Genomic DNA, 15,345 nt, shown 5'->3' on the forward strand with positions numbered 1-15,345 from the left:
ACCATGACCTCTTTCCTTTTTGAACTTAGAAAGGTAAAAAACTATCCAAAATTGAAGGCTATAATACACAAAATCGAAGCAATTTAGGAGGATACACGTCCCGGTGTCAAACAATCTTGAGATAATAGGGGATACATTTCAAGGTTATATAATGTCATTTGTTACCATATATGATCATTACACGTTGTCATAAATTCCCACGGTGGCCTTTGAGTAAATGATAAAGGCATAAGATGTTGATGTCCATAAATTGACTATTAAAGGCTAAGTGGATTGTTTCTCCCACCCATATGGACCACCGGAGTGTATTTGGGTCTATGGGTATCATCTCAATGAATTTTTTTTTTCATGGGTCCAAAAAATTCAAAAATTGTCTAAAATTTAAAAGGCTATAATCCATGATTTCGAGCTAATTTTAGATTTTTTTTTCCAAAAAGAAACGGAATGTATAGGTTACATAAGTTAATTTGGAGACACTTATAAAGATGTCTATAAAGCCACAAGAATAATCTAGTTTGATTCTTTCATATTAGGAAAGTGAAAACTAGCTAAATTATTGGTTAAAAGGCAATAAGATTAAACTCAATAGTTTCCTAGGGTAACATAAGGTCAATGGGAAACACCATGACCACTTTCCTTCCAAACCCGAAAAAAAAAAATTTGGACAAAATTGAAGGCCATAACGCACAAAATTAAAGCAATTTAGATGGTTACTGGTCACACTATAAAAAAATCTAGAGAATATATGGGAAACATTCCAAGTTATATAAATGTCGTTTGTTACTGAGTACATTATCATTATATGTTGTCATAAATGTCAATGGCCCTAAGTTAATGAAAAAGGCGTAAGATGGTTATGTCTCTAATTGACAATTAAAGGAAAATGGTTCCACCTACCCAAATAGACCCTCGTTGTGTATTTGGGTCTATGAGTGTCATCTCGACAATTTTTTTACGGGTCCAAAAAAATCCAAAATTGAAGGCTATAATCTAAGATTTTGTACGAATTTTTTATTTTTTTTTCCAAAAATGAACAGAATGTGTAGGGTGCCCCTAAAGGTTATATAAATTAGTTTGGAACCATACTAAACCTACAAAGATCTATATAGCCCCCAAGAATGAGTTTAGTTTGATTCAATCATATTAGGAAAGAGAAAGGTAGTTAAATTATTAGTCAAAAGGCAATAAGATGGACCAAATAGTATCCCGCACTAACACAGGTTTCATGGGAAACACCATGACCTCTTTCCTTTTTGAACTTGGAAAAGTAAAAAAATTAACCAAAATTGAAGGCTATAATACACAAAATCGAACCAATTTTGGAGGCTATAAGTCCCGATGTCAAAATATCTTCAGATAATAGGAAATACATTTCAAGTTTATATAATGTCATTTGTTACCATATATGATCATTACATGTTGTCAAAAATTCCCTCGGTGGCCTTTGAGTAAATGATAAAGGCATAAGATGTTGATGTCCATAATTGACTATTAAAGGCTAAGTGGATTGTTTCCCCCACCAATATGGACCACTAGAGTGTATTTGGGTCTATGGATATCATCTCAACAATTTTTCTTTTTCATGGGTCCAAAAGAGTCAAAAATTGTCCATAATTGAAGACTATAATCCATGATTTCGAGCTAATTTTAGATTTTTTTTTACAAAAAGAAATGGAATGTATAGGGTGTCCCTAGAGGTTATATAAGTTAATTTGGAATCATAAGACACTTAAAAAGATGTCTATAAAGCAAAAATTGAAAGCCATAACACACGAAATTGAAGCAATTTAGGAGGTCACTGTCTTTCTATCAAAAAATCTCGAGATAATAGATGATACATTCCTAAGGTTATATAATGTCGATAGTTACCGTACATGATCATTATACGATGTCGTAAATGTCAATGGTGGCCTTGAGTTAATGAAAAAGGCGTAATAAGTTGATGTCACTAATTGACAATTAAATGCAAAGTAAATGGTTCCACCCACCCAAATAAACCCCCGTAGTGTATTTTGGCCTATGGGTACCATCACGACAATTTTTTTTTACTCCAAAAAAGTCCAAAATTGAAGGCTATAATCCACGATTTGGAGCGAATTTTAGATTTTTTTCTAAAAATAAACGGAATGTGTGGGGTGCCCCTTAAGGTTATATAAGTTAGGTTGAAACCATAAGATACCTACAAATATGTCTATATAGCCCCAAGAATGAGTTTAAGTTGATTCAATCATACTAAGAGAGTGAAAGCTAGCTAAATTATTGGTTAAAAAGCAATAAGATATACCCAAAATAGTTTCCTGGGGTAACATAGGGTCCACAAAAAACACCATGACCTTTTTTCCTTTTTTGACCCGGAAAAGTAAAAATATTATCCAAAATTAAAGGCTACAATACCCGAAATCGAAGCAATTTTGGAGGTAATGGGTCCCAATGTCAAAAAATCTTCAAAAAAATAGGGGATACATCCCAAGGCTATATAATAAAGGTTGTTACCTTATATGATCCTAACATGTCGTCATAAATGTCCAAGGTGGCCTTTGAGTTAACGAAAAAGGCGTAAGATGTTGAAGTCACTAATTGACAATTTTAGGCAAAGTGGAAGGTTCCACCCACCAAAATGGACCCCCGAAGTGTATTTAGGCATATGGGGCTATGGGTATCATCTCGACAATTTTTTAATGGGTCCAAATAAGTAAAAAATCGTCTTAGATTTGTTTTTTCCAAAAATTAACGGAATGTGTGGGGTACCCCTGGAGGTTATATAAGTTAGTTTGGAAGCATAAGACACCTATAATGATGTATATAGAGCCCTAAAAATGAGTTTAGTTTGATACAATCATATTAGGAGAGTGAATACGAGCTAAATTATTGGTTAATAGAGAATAAGAATATAAGATGGACCCAAATAGTTTCCTAAGGTAACATAAGGTTTATGGTAACACCATAACCTTTTTCCTCCCAAACATGGAAAAATAAAATTAAAAAAAAAAATAGCCAAAATTGAAGGCTATAACACACAAAATTGAAGCAATTTAGGAGGTTATGAGTCCTGGTGTTAGAAAAGGTGATAGAGGATTCATCCAAAGGTAATATAATGTCATTTGTTACAGTATATAATCATTACATGTTGTCATAAATGTCAATGGTGGCCTTAAGTTAAAGCAAAAGGCATAAGATGTAGATGTCTCTAATGACAATTTTATGCAAAGTAAATGGTTCCACCCACCCAAATAGATCCCCGTAGTGTATTTTGGCATATGAATATCATCTCGACAATTTGTTTACAGGTAAAAAAAAGTCCAAAATTGAAGGCTATAATCCACGATTTGGAGCGAATTTTAGATTTATTTTTTCTGAAAATGAACGGAATGTGTGGGGGTGCCCCTTGAGGTTATACAAGTTAGTTTGGAATACGACACCTACAAATATGTCTATATAGCCACAAGAATGAGTTTTAAGTTGACTCAAATCACTCAATCATATTAAGAGAGTGAAAGTTAGCTAAATTATTGGTTAAAAGGCAATAAGACAGACCAAAATAGTTTCTTGGGGTAACATAGGGTCTATAGGAAACACCATGACCTCTTTCCTTTTCAGACCTAGAAAAGTAAAAAATTATCCAAAATTAAAGGTTATAATACACGAAATCGAAGCAATATTAGAGGTTTAGGTCCCGATGTCAAAAAATCCTGAGATAATAGGGGATACATCCCAATGCTATATAATATCGTTCATTATCGTATATGATCATTACATGTTATCATATATGTCCATGGTGGCCTTTAGTTAATGAAAAAGGCGTAACATGTTGATGTCTCTAATTGACAATTAAATGCAAAGTGGATGGTTCACTCACCCAAATGGACCACCTAGGTGTATGTATTTGGGTCTATGGGTATAATCTCGACAATGAGTTTTGCAGGTCCAAAAAAGTCAAAAATTGTCTGAAATTGAAGGCTTTAAGCCCATAATCCACTATTTCGAGCTAATTTTAGATTATTTTTTTCCAAAAAAGAACGGAATACATGGGGTGCCCCTTTAGGTTATATAAGTTAGTTTGGAACCATAAGACACCAATAAACTATAGAACTCTAAGAATGAGTTTAGTTTAATTTCATCATATTAGGAGAGTGAAGACTAGCTAAATTATTTGTTAAAAGGCAATAACATAAACCCAAATGGTTTCCTAGGGTATCATAGGGTCCATGGAAAACACCATGACCTCTTTCCTTCGAAACCCTAGAAAATAAAAAAATAAAAAAAAAATAGCCTAAATTGAAGGCCATAACACACGAAATTGAAGCAACTTAAGAGGCTACTTGTATAAAAAAATCTCGAGATAATATGAGACACATCCCAAGGTTATATAATATCGTTTGTTACCGTATATGATCATTATATGTTATCATAAATGTCAATGGTGGCCTTGAGTTAATGAAAAAGCATAAGATGTTGATGCCTCTAATTAACAATTAAAGGCAAAGTAGATGGATCCACCTACCTAAATAGACCCCCGTATTGTATTTGGGTATATGGGTATCATCTCGAACAATTTTTTTTACATGACCAAAAAAATCGAAAATTGTCTAAAATTGAAAGCTATAATCCACGATTTCGAGCGAATTTTAGATTTTCTTCCAAAAATGAACAGAATGTGTGGGGTGCCTATTGAGGTTATTTAAGTTGGTTTGGAACCATAAGACACCTACAAATATGTCTATTTAACCCCAAGAATGAGTTTAATTTGATTCAATCATATTAAGAGAGTGAAAGTGAGCTAAATTATTAGTTAAAAGGCAATAAGATGGACCCAAATTGTTTCCAAGGGTAACATAGGGTCCATGGGAAATACCATGACCTCTTTCCTTTTTGGATCCGAAAAAGTAAAAATTATCCAAAATTGAAGACTATAATACACGAAATCGAAGCAATTTTGGAGGTTTGGGTCCCGGTGTCAAAAAATCTTGAGATTATTGGGGATACATCAAGGCTGTATAATGTCGTTTGTTACCGTATAAGATCATTACATGTTATCATGAATGTCCATGGTGGCCATGAGTTAATGAAAGAGGCGTAACTTTTTAATGTCTAATTGACAATTAAAGGCAAAGTGGATGGTTCCACCCACCCAAATGGACCCCCCGGAGTGTATTTAGGTCTATGGGAATTATATTGGCAAATTTTCTTTTCAGGTCCTAAAAAGTCGACTATTGTCGAAAATTGAAGGCTATACAGGCATACAACCTATACTCCGCGATTTTAGGCCAAATTTTGGAATTTTTTCCAATAATGAACTCATATGCGTGGGGTGACCTTTCGTGGTCATATAATCTAATTTGGAACCATAAGACACCTGTAAAGATGTCTATACAACCCAAAGAATGAGTTTAGTTTGATTCAATTACATTTGGCGAAGCAAAATCATTGGTTGAAAGGCAATAAGATGGACCCAAATAGGCTCCCATGGTACTCAAAATTTGATCTCTAACCATCTTAGAATTAAAAAAAAACTCAAAACTTGAATATTTTTTATTATATAGACTATAATACACATGGAACAATTTAGGGAATTTTCCAAAACAAAGGTAAATGTGGAGGATGCATCATAGGACCAGAAATCTTGGTTTGGAATAATTAAGGACCCATAGAGGTAAAGGAGAAAAGACCAATAGTAGGCATGTTTGAAAACCGACAAATTAGGGTTTGTTTGGCATTGTTGTGGTTTCTGTTTTTTGGTTTTTTGTTGTATAAAAGTATATGATATATGTTACATAATGAATCAAAAATTATTATAACTTATTAAAATCATAATTATTTTGAAAACTGACAACAAAAAAGTGGAAACACATTTTTCTTGTTTCCTGTTTTTGGTTTTTAGTTTTAAAATAAAAAATAAAAAAAAAAACAGGAAACTAAAAACCAAAAATGATGCCAAACAAGCCCTTAGATAGTTAAGAAAGAAGAAATATAGAAGATTCAAACTAATGGTCATTTGGGGTTTCAAGGGGTCTATGGGAATTATCTCAACCTCTAACCTTTTGACTTTTTGAGTGCGAAGAGCAATTTAAAGAAAATTTTCCGAAATTCCAGGAACATAATAAGATGTGATAGATATATTTTGCTATCATAAATATTGGTTTTGAACAATTATGGACTAACGAGGGAAAGTTGTATAGGCCTTTGGGAAGCCTATTCTAAACTGGCTATATTAATTGTTCATAACAAAGGTAGATGGTTCCAACATTCCAAATGACTAGCATCTCAACCTCCAACCCTTATAAGACCTCTTGGCTCTTGCTCAAGGGATCCCACGGGTAGCATTAAAAAAAAGTTCCAATAATGAAAGTTGTTATACATTATTTTGAAACAGTTTAGGTAAAATTTTCAATAATTTAGGTAAGGGTGGGGAATATTTTGGGGCGTATATGTGGGTTTGAATTTTGGAATCATAATGGACCATAGAGGTAAAGTAAAAAAGATCTAGGGGAGACGTGTTCTAAAACCAACAAAGTTGAAAGTTAAAAAAGAAAAATAAATAAATCCAACCATCTAAGTCGGGGTCCCAAGGTAGCATCTCGACCTTCTACCTTGTTTGAAAAAGTTAAGTGTTTAGGAAGGCACATGAGTAGATGTGGGAATTTCGAGCAATTTTGGAAAACTAAAGTAGATGGGCATAAACATTGGTTTGGAACCATAATGTAATGTAAGAAAGACCAACGGGAGGTGTGTTAAAAAATGACTAAATTGATGATAATGAAATAAAGTAAACAGTTTTCCTAAAAAAAGAAAAGTAAACAGTTTAACCATTCAAATATGACCTCCCGGATTTTCACAGGGCTCATGAGAAACATATTGACCACCAACAAAAACAAATTTCCGGAAAGTCAAAAATATTGTAATTATGAAGGCTAATACACAATTTTGGAGCAAACCATTTTTTATTACACATTTTTTTTATTTTTAATTTTATTTTTTTTAATTAATTAGGCATTAGTAGGAGCGACAGAGGCATGTCTAAAAACATGCTAAATTGTTAGTTAAGAAGCAAAAAATATGTTTCCAACAATGCAACTACACAATTGGCATCCTAGGGTCCCATGGTGTCCATTAAAAGCATCCCAATCTTCAACCTTCATAATTCAAAATGTTCCAACTATGAATATGGGGGATGTCTGCCGGGGCCATAAATATTATTTTGGATCAATAAAGGACTGGAGAGGGAGAGGTCAAGCAACATACCTTTGTAAGTAAGAGCATTTGGAGACTTGCCATTTTTTGTCATTTTCTGAAACAGCTCGTAAACTAGGTCATACTTTGAAGAGTGTAGCATCACCTAGCAAAGAGACATCAGCAAAGCTTGAGCAACGTAATTTGACAATAACGAAGCATAAACAAGATACAAAGAAACAAGAAGAGAGTTCTATACCTCCATTGCAAGTCCATACGTAGCACTATTGGCTTTTAGACCAGACTTCCTCAATTGCTCAAAGACCCATGAGACCCCTTTCCAATGATGGGAAGTGACACAAGAATTCAGTACCTACAATTATTACATTATTTTAAATTGGCATACAACACAAACAGAATATTTCAGTGGACAACAAACAGTGACCCTCTTACAGAATTGAATACTACTATATCAGGTTGAAGGGTGGGATCCCAGCTCTTGGAACGCATATTCTTAATATTTTTAGAATGCTTCTCCTTCAGGCGCTCTATAATGCTCATCAGCTCCCTCACCATTCCGGCTTGGCCAAGAGTAACAGCTATACTATGGTAAGCAGCCATGTCTGGATAGATGTGGAAATCCCCCTATGGCACTTAAATTGAAGATCTCATCGAATTACGATAAAAAATTTGAAATGATTCTTAAGAACTGTCAAGTAATAATTTTAAATATTCTCATTACACGCATTTGCTCGAAGATTCGGAGAGCATCATGTGGTTTTCTTGCCTTCCCAAGAACTGCAAGAAGCTTGGTGTACACAAACCTTTGACACAGGCGAAAGAAGAACAAAAGTATAGCTTAGAACTTAGAAATCCCAAAGTCAATGACTCATATTCTATCATTTAGCTCGTCATTAACTGTACTATATCTTAAATATATGCTTAATGGAAATACAAGCAAAAAAATTCACCATAAATAACCACTAAACAATTCATCAAAAACCCCAAGAATGAAAACAAATCACATAATATACCTGCTTTTGAAATGTTTATGCTCATTTCTGCTATATACCCATCCCACAACCTCAATGGCCTGCCTCCAACATCCCCGGTCGCCGAGCCGGCCAAGAAGCTTAAGCAACTGATCTTCAGTAAACTGCAGCCGTGACTGTTTCATCATCCTTGTAAACTTCCAATCCTTCATTGTTATCTCACGAGCACTAAGCCTACACCACCAATTCATTAGCCAAATTACAGAAATATAAAACAAACAAATTCATAAACCCTGATTAGAATTGAGAGTTTCACCTATTAACAAGGATTTTAATAGCTTCAGCTTCAGAAACTCGACGTTGAGCAAATGTCCCACTTAAATTATCACCCTCAATCATACCCTCTTCCAATTCAACGTCATCATCCAAAAATGAAGACAAATCTTCAACCCTTCTCTCTTCAAAAATCAAACCCAATTCCCTTAAATGCTCAAACTTCAATTTCCCACCAAAATTCGATTCTCTTTCTTCATACCCACTTGCCAATTCCCTTAATTTTTCTCTCTCCAAAGATTCCCATGGCTTTCCCACCAAATTCGAGCTCTGGGATTTTGAATTAATGGCTTTGTTAAAATTTCTATATTCCTGGGAAATGGTTTCGAAGTAAGCTTCATGAGATAAAGTTTCTTTCTGGGATTGAGAGAGGGGTTCGTCAGGGGATTGAGAAGCAAGACGATTGGATTTGCGGAGGGATTTTTGGCGGTGTTTTTTGCGGAGGGTGTGGATGATTTTAGGAGTTGGCTGAACTCCTTTTTTGAGAAGTCTTTGTTTGATTTGTTCGGTTAGTGGGTCGACGGAATTACAGCTTGGAAGGGCCGGAGATCCGGCGAAAACCTCCATTGGTGATGAATTTTGGATGAGGAGTTCAAAAGAGTGGCACGTATCAAGGGGTTTGGGGGAGGTTTTGTGATTTTATCTAAAAAGACTATCGATATGAAACACGTAATTAGTCCATTTCTACCAGACTCGTCAAAAATTGACTTATTAACCGAACATCTAATCCAATTAACATGATCTTTAAAAAAAAGGTCGGATTATTACTGAATCAAATCATTAACACATTTTTGTACATAAGAGAAATTAACATAGACAAAAGACTTAGCTAAATTACCTATATCAACATTAACTTAATGAAAACTAATCTTAGAGAAGTGAATAAATTGTTTATCATAACCAAACAAAAATGAAATTCGAACTTATAATATCGAGTTAATCCAACTCTAATTAAAATCGTTAAAAATTATATTCAATTCTGGCTTATATTATTATTGTTATTACAATTAATAAATTGTTGTGTTATGGACTTATGGTATCAATCATTTTGTTATATTTACATCAATTATTTTTCTCTTCTTAAAAACATGTCCAAATAAATACTCGTATGTTTGTTGAGATTTGGACATCAAAGAAATATAACAAAATAAATATTTGCATAAAAATTGTCATTAAAAATTTAAAATTGATTTTTCCTTTCACCGTTATTTCAACTACTTTTTATATGTTAGCTAAAAAAAGTATAAAAAGAAGCCAAAGAATTGCTAAAAACTTCATTTAAAACTTTCCGAAGACCAATCCACTTCAATGCTACAATTCTACAAATTCTTTTGTTAGGTTTTTGGAATTCGATGTCCTGGCAAAATCCAAGTTTTAGTACTCAACGTTTATCTTGCTCCATCGGAATAATTCTCCAAGGCAAGAAGATTTTGTTCCATTCATTGTCACCGGGATATCAAAGTTTCATTTATCCGCATGCCTTTTAGAGTAGGGTTAATAGAGAATTTAAAAGGTACAAAGTATATCATTGAAAATTTCCAAATATGTTACTTTTGGTCAGTGGTGTTCCTCTTTTATGGTAAACGCCAGTTGTATTGATACGTACCAAAACAAGTCACAGCAGATTAGAACTTTGCAGGAGAGGCAATAAAAATTCAACAATGAGCATTTTTGTTGGGAGAAGAGTGAAAAATTTTCAACTGAATTAAATGTTCCTGTCAATGAATGTACAACCAAGCAAATAACATAGGAATCAGATTAAAACCACATACTTACACCCGAGGTATGCCCATCCACTAGGTTACACCCCGGAGCTGACTAGCAAGTAAGCCAAAAGAGTTGCACAATCCAACAAGCTTACTTCATCATCCTCCGGGTTCCAAGAATCTTCGTCATGATGTTATACAGATGTGGCAGTACCACATTTTTATTATACATATATACTGAGGCATAGTCCTCATTTGCAACCAAACAAAAACAAGGTAGGATGCATACCAATGGGTCCATAAAGTTCTATTCCTATTCTTCCTAATTTCCTATTCCATAGAATGATTAGGTACAGATCCAAAACAAGGTACGAATTAAAGCATAGTATGAACCAAAATCAATTTGAAAACAGCCTATACCAAATCCAAACTGACACGAACAACCTGATAGAATAACCTACCAAAGGAAGATACAAGCACAAGCACACATTTCTACAAACTTCCTAAAAATCAGCCACGTTTCTCATGCAGTGAACTCTGCAGCAAGATGACAGATGAAAGAGACAGACAGGAAAACACGCCAGAAATCCTCTCATTCATAAACAAACCCTGATTTACACCCACTATAAAGCTATATATAAGGGATATCGACACAGCCATGTCAAAGTTCAATAATTTCACTAATAAACAAGGTTTAATAAAAACTTCAACACAAGAATATGGAGGATAAGCCTTCTATTTAGCTCTTCGATTTAGAGTGCTTCACAAGCCAGTCAATAACTGCATCAATGTTTGTTGAGTTCTTGCAGGAGATCATAAAACAGCATACCTCTCTATCTGTAATTGACTTGAGCTCCCTGCACAAGAAATTTTTTTAAGCGCCGATACATTGATCTCAAAAAAATTTACACTACAGGTTACTCATACAAGACTAAAAAAAACATGTACACGAACCATTCAAGTACATTAGAGAAAAGTCTAGTTAGTGCGAAGTACAGAAAAAAGGACTAACATTTGTTCCATAAAGTCTTCTTTTGAGATAGCTCCAGGCTTGTCTGTTTTGTTTCCAAGCACCAGGAGAGGGATGCCACTCAATGAAGTTTTGCTTAGCAGATCATGAAGCTCACTTCTTGATATGCCTAAGTTATCATGGTCAGCAGCATCAACAACGTAACTGCAACAGATATAGATTCACCCATTATCAAGAAAATAATGAAAATCATAATTTCAAGAATCAAACAAGGAGCTCAATTCGCAGCTTAGAATGGAGAGTAATAAAACAAAAAAAGACAGGACATGACGGCAAAACTAAATCTAATCCTGTTACTGTAAATTATATAATCCAGCAAAATTAACAACTGGTTCATGCAGATGTATGCATAACACAAGACAGTCAGAAGGAGAAGCACACATGAAGATATACTCGTGATATAAGTCATATAACTAATACATACAGAAATGGTAGGACACAAACAATTTGGAAGGAAGACTAGGAGGATAGCAGCAAAGGAATACTGAATCTAGCTAGAACTAAGGAGTTAGGACTCCAAGGATGCTTTGAAAATCTTCAAAACGGTTGGTTTGTTGGCATATATCATGGACAATATCATCAGATCCACAGTCTGAATATTAGTACAACATAATGCATTATTGCACCTAAGATAACTAGATGACCCCATCTAGTTGTTTAGGGTTCTAAGGACCAATATAACCTTGTCTTCGTAAAGATTAAACACCTAATCAGTCCAACAAGGAATCATAACTACAAATTTTGAGCATTCCAAACTTGATCACATATTAGGGTTCACTGCTCCCTAGCTTCACGACATTTCAAAGTACAATAGAACATTGAGCAAACCTAGTGATGAAAGGCCAAGCAGAGAAATCAAAGCACATAATCCAGAAGAAACAACAGAGCAATATATAAAAAGAGAGGAAAAAGAAAAGGGCTCATACACAATAGCGGAGACAGCACGGCAGTATCTCTCCCACATACTACGAAACCTTGGTTGACCTCCAATATCCCACAACTTTATTGTAACATTCCCTTTGGTAACCTTCTTCATATTGAAACCAACCTGGCAATCAAATCCAAACAAGAAGATTTTTATAATTGCATCTTTTTCACATCTTCCTTTATACAGAAACAGAAAATAACATAGAAGAATCAAGAGATGACTTGGAGAATAGAATTTTAAGGCAATAAAACCCTTACAGTTGGGATCATATCTTCACTATATCCTCCAGTTGCCACAACATTAACAAGAGAGGTCTTTCCTGCATTCTGAAGTCCAATCAAAGACAGCTCCATTTCCTGCTTGAAAAAAAGGCTACAAGAAGATATGGGAGAAAAATAAGGTAAGTTCGTAATTAAAAAGGAATGCAAATGAAAAAGAAAAAAAAAAATACTTGTATAAGCCATCGCAATTAATGTCATAAACTCATAATAATGATATGATAAAGACGAAAAGATTAAAATTGCATACGTTAGAAAGAATCATAGGAGTATTTACCATACTAAACAGATTATCTACAGACAATTTGAGCCAGCGCATTGACAAATTAGTACATGGTTTTCCACAGTAGCAGTTGAACAAAAAATAACACATACCGAAGCATGGGAAATAAAAGACTGACTGCATTTGTAAAAACCCTAGTTATAATCTCAGTAGAGATCATTAAAAAAAAAAAAAAAACAAAGTATAAAGTGGAGCAGATGTTGCAAGATGGAATTATTCCCATCACGACAGCAGAAAAAGATTATTTCCAAACGAAAACCAACAAAAACCAACATAATCGAAAACTTTTCCTATACTTATAGTTAGTATGAGACTATAAGGTGTCATATCTAGAGCTTTACAAATCAGCCAAAAAAACCTTTTACAGTGGAATCACCTCAAGATTGAAATGTTAGCTCAGTGTTTGGGTTAACCCCAATTTGTTTTTGATATTCTCACTTCGAGTAAAAAGGAAGGCAAATCAGAAAAACACTTAGGGGGCATTTGGTTAGTGTAATTTTTGGATTGGAAACATATTCGAATAAACCGATACCGTTATCGTGTATCTGGTTTGAGGCATGGTAACAATTACCCCTCATTTGTTACCTCTCAAAAACTTGGGGTAACAAATACCCTTACCCTCCTCTTAACAAATACCCCCCCCTCTCTTATTTGTTTCCTTTCCACTCCGAATCCAAAAAAAAAGCCATTAAAAATAATATTGTAACGTATGATGGACTTGCTTATAACAATGATTGACATAGAAATTAATGAAATCTACAGAAAGATCACAGGATTTCTTGCCATACTAAAAGTACCTATGTTAGCAAGGACCATAAAAGTACTTGGCTACTTGCCATAATAAATAGAGAATCGGAAGGAAATTCTCTTTTAAGCTGCAGATCACGGAGAATTGACATACTAGAACTATAAAACAGGTGATTTTCCAGAGGAATAGTTGAACAAATCAACATGTTAATGAGTCTATATATAATATATATTGCAAAGGTTGCAAAGCTTGTAAAGCTTGTAAACTATTCTCATCTTGACAATAAAAGAAGACAGTTATTTCAACACAAACACAATCAAAGTAGTCGAATATTCTTCGTGTTAGTATGAATATCTAGAGCTTTACAAACCAAACAAACAAAACGTTTTCTAGGGGAACTATCTCACAGTTTGAATTTTTGCAGGTTTAGTATCATTTAAATTCAAATCAATTATTAAAAATAATACCTAAAAACCTAATTAGAAAATTCCGACAATATAATAGAAGCTTTCATTTTACTACCAGGAATTATTCTCCAACAGAAAGACTAATACTTGCAATTCGAAAGGCAAAAGTAAGTTCATACTCAAAAGGAATGCAAATGTAAAAAAAAAAAAAAAAATACTATAACAAGCAATCAAAAACAACTCCATAATGAATGAAGGTTCGCTTATAACATACATTTAATACAGAAAAACAAAATAACACAAGTCGTCCTTGAAACAAAGTGCATGTAGGTTACACAACTAAAATCGCCTACGTTGGCATTATGGCAAGGATCATACAAGCACTTGCCATACTAATTAGATCATCTAAAACCAATTCGAGCACAGCGAATTGACAAACTAGTACCGACAGACATGGTGATCATGAAAAGGACAATGCGCACATGATTATACATAATAGTAGTTGAACAAACACAGCACATAAATGATACAGCAGCATGGGGCATAAGAGGCAGTACACAATCATACATTGATAAAATAAACCCTAGATATATACTCTTTTGTGATTATTAAAAACAATAAAAACAAAGTATGATTGTGTAGCAGATGATGCAAAGCTTGTAATTATTCTCAATTCACCAACACCAAAAGACAAAAAACATTATTTCAATTATATTAAATTTTAATAAAATCAATTACATAAAACTTCTCAAAAATATCAATTTCATTAAAATCATAGCATCAAGTATCAAAACAAATGAAAAACATATAATCAGTTGCTGCGATGTGTGTAGGCCTTAAAAAATCATGCAAAAACAACATTTTGTAGTGGAATTACCTCAAATTTTGTATTTTGACCGCGATTCTTCCAGTTCAGTTTCATAAAAATCATTAATTATCCATCAATTATATGTCATTTAAATTCGAATTGATTAACCAAAACAATCACCTAAAACCTAATTTAAAAACTGACAATTCAAAGTGAAAATTTCAATCCGCTACCAGAAATTAATCTCTAAAGTTCAAAATTCAGACCATTTCACCAAATTCTGGTGAAAATAAAACACTAAAATGAAATCGAAATTGAGCACAAATGAAAAAAAAAAGAACAAGAAAACAGAAAAAGAAGATGAAAAAGTAGGAGAGAGAAACAAACCTTCGAAGCCAATTAAGAAAAGCTTCCCAGATACCCATGGCTAGGGAAGAAGAAAGTTAGAGAGAGAAAGAAGAGAGAGAGATCTACGAGGATATACTCTCACACAAACTCTCTCTCACTCGCTCTTTCTTTTCTTTTGACCTTGAAATGAAATTGAAAAAAACAAAAAAAGAAATTTCACAATTTATATTAAATTATTTTTATTAGAGAATATAGGTGGAGAGATATTAGTGGGTAAAGTGGGGCAGTAATTAATTTATCTATTTTAATAAAAAAGT

General features: G+C 33.8%; 2 protein-coding genes across 3 annotated transcripts; both read right to left on the reverse strand.

Moving 5' to 3' along the window:
- Positions 1-5,913: 5,913 nt before the first annotated feature.
- Positions 5,914-9,153, reverse strand: LOC110717101 (pentatricopeptide repeat-containing protein At5g67570, chloroplastic-like). Of its 2 annotated transcripts, XM_021895745.1 has the most exons (7): positions 8,476-9,153; positions 8,202-8,393; positions 7,910-7,991; positions 7,621-7,812; positions 7,427-7,540; positions 7,240-7,333; positions 5,914-7,130 (listed from the first exon to the last, which is right to left on the reverse strand). In XM_021895745.1, the coding sequence occupies exons 1-7, from the start codon at positions 9,057-9,059 to the stop codon at positions 7,126-7,128; spliced, it is 1,263 nt and encodes a 420-aa protein (XP_021751437.1). In that variant the 5' UTR covers positions 9,060-9,153; the 3' UTR covers positions 5,914-7,125. The 2 variants fall into 2 exon arrangements, with proteins under 2 accessions (XP_021751437.1, XP_021751436.1); XM_021895744.1 differs by lacking the exon at positions 5,914-7,130 and having other exon boundaries at positions 7,141-7,333.
- Positions 9,154-10,581: 1,428 nt separating this feature from the next.
- LOC110717102 (ADP-ribosylation factor-like protein 8a) lies at positions 10,582-15,225 on the reverse strand. The gene is made up of 5 exons (XM_021895746.1): positions 15,068-15,225; positions 12,414-12,528; positions 12,155-12,276; positions 11,211-11,372; positions 10,582-11,055 (listed from the first exon to the last, which is right to left on the reverse strand). Exons 1-5 carry the CDS (start codon positions 15,103-15,105, stop codon positions 10,938-10,940), a joined length of 555 nt encoding a protein of 184 aa, XP_021751438.1. The 5' UTR covers positions 15,106-15,225; the 3' UTR covers positions 10,582-10,937.
- Between the last annotated feature and the right edge of the window lie 120 nt (positions 15,226-15,345).

The sequence above is a fragment of the Chenopodium quinoa genome, unplaced genomic scaffold (genome assembly GCF_001683475.1).
Source record: "Chenopodium quinoa cultivar QQ74 unplaced genomic scaffold, ASM168347v1, whole genome shotgun sequence".
NCBI classification, from domain to species: domain Eukaryota; kingdom Viridiplantae; phylum Streptophyta; class Magnoliopsida; order Caryophyllales; family Amaranthaceae; genus Chenopodium; species Chenopodium quinoa.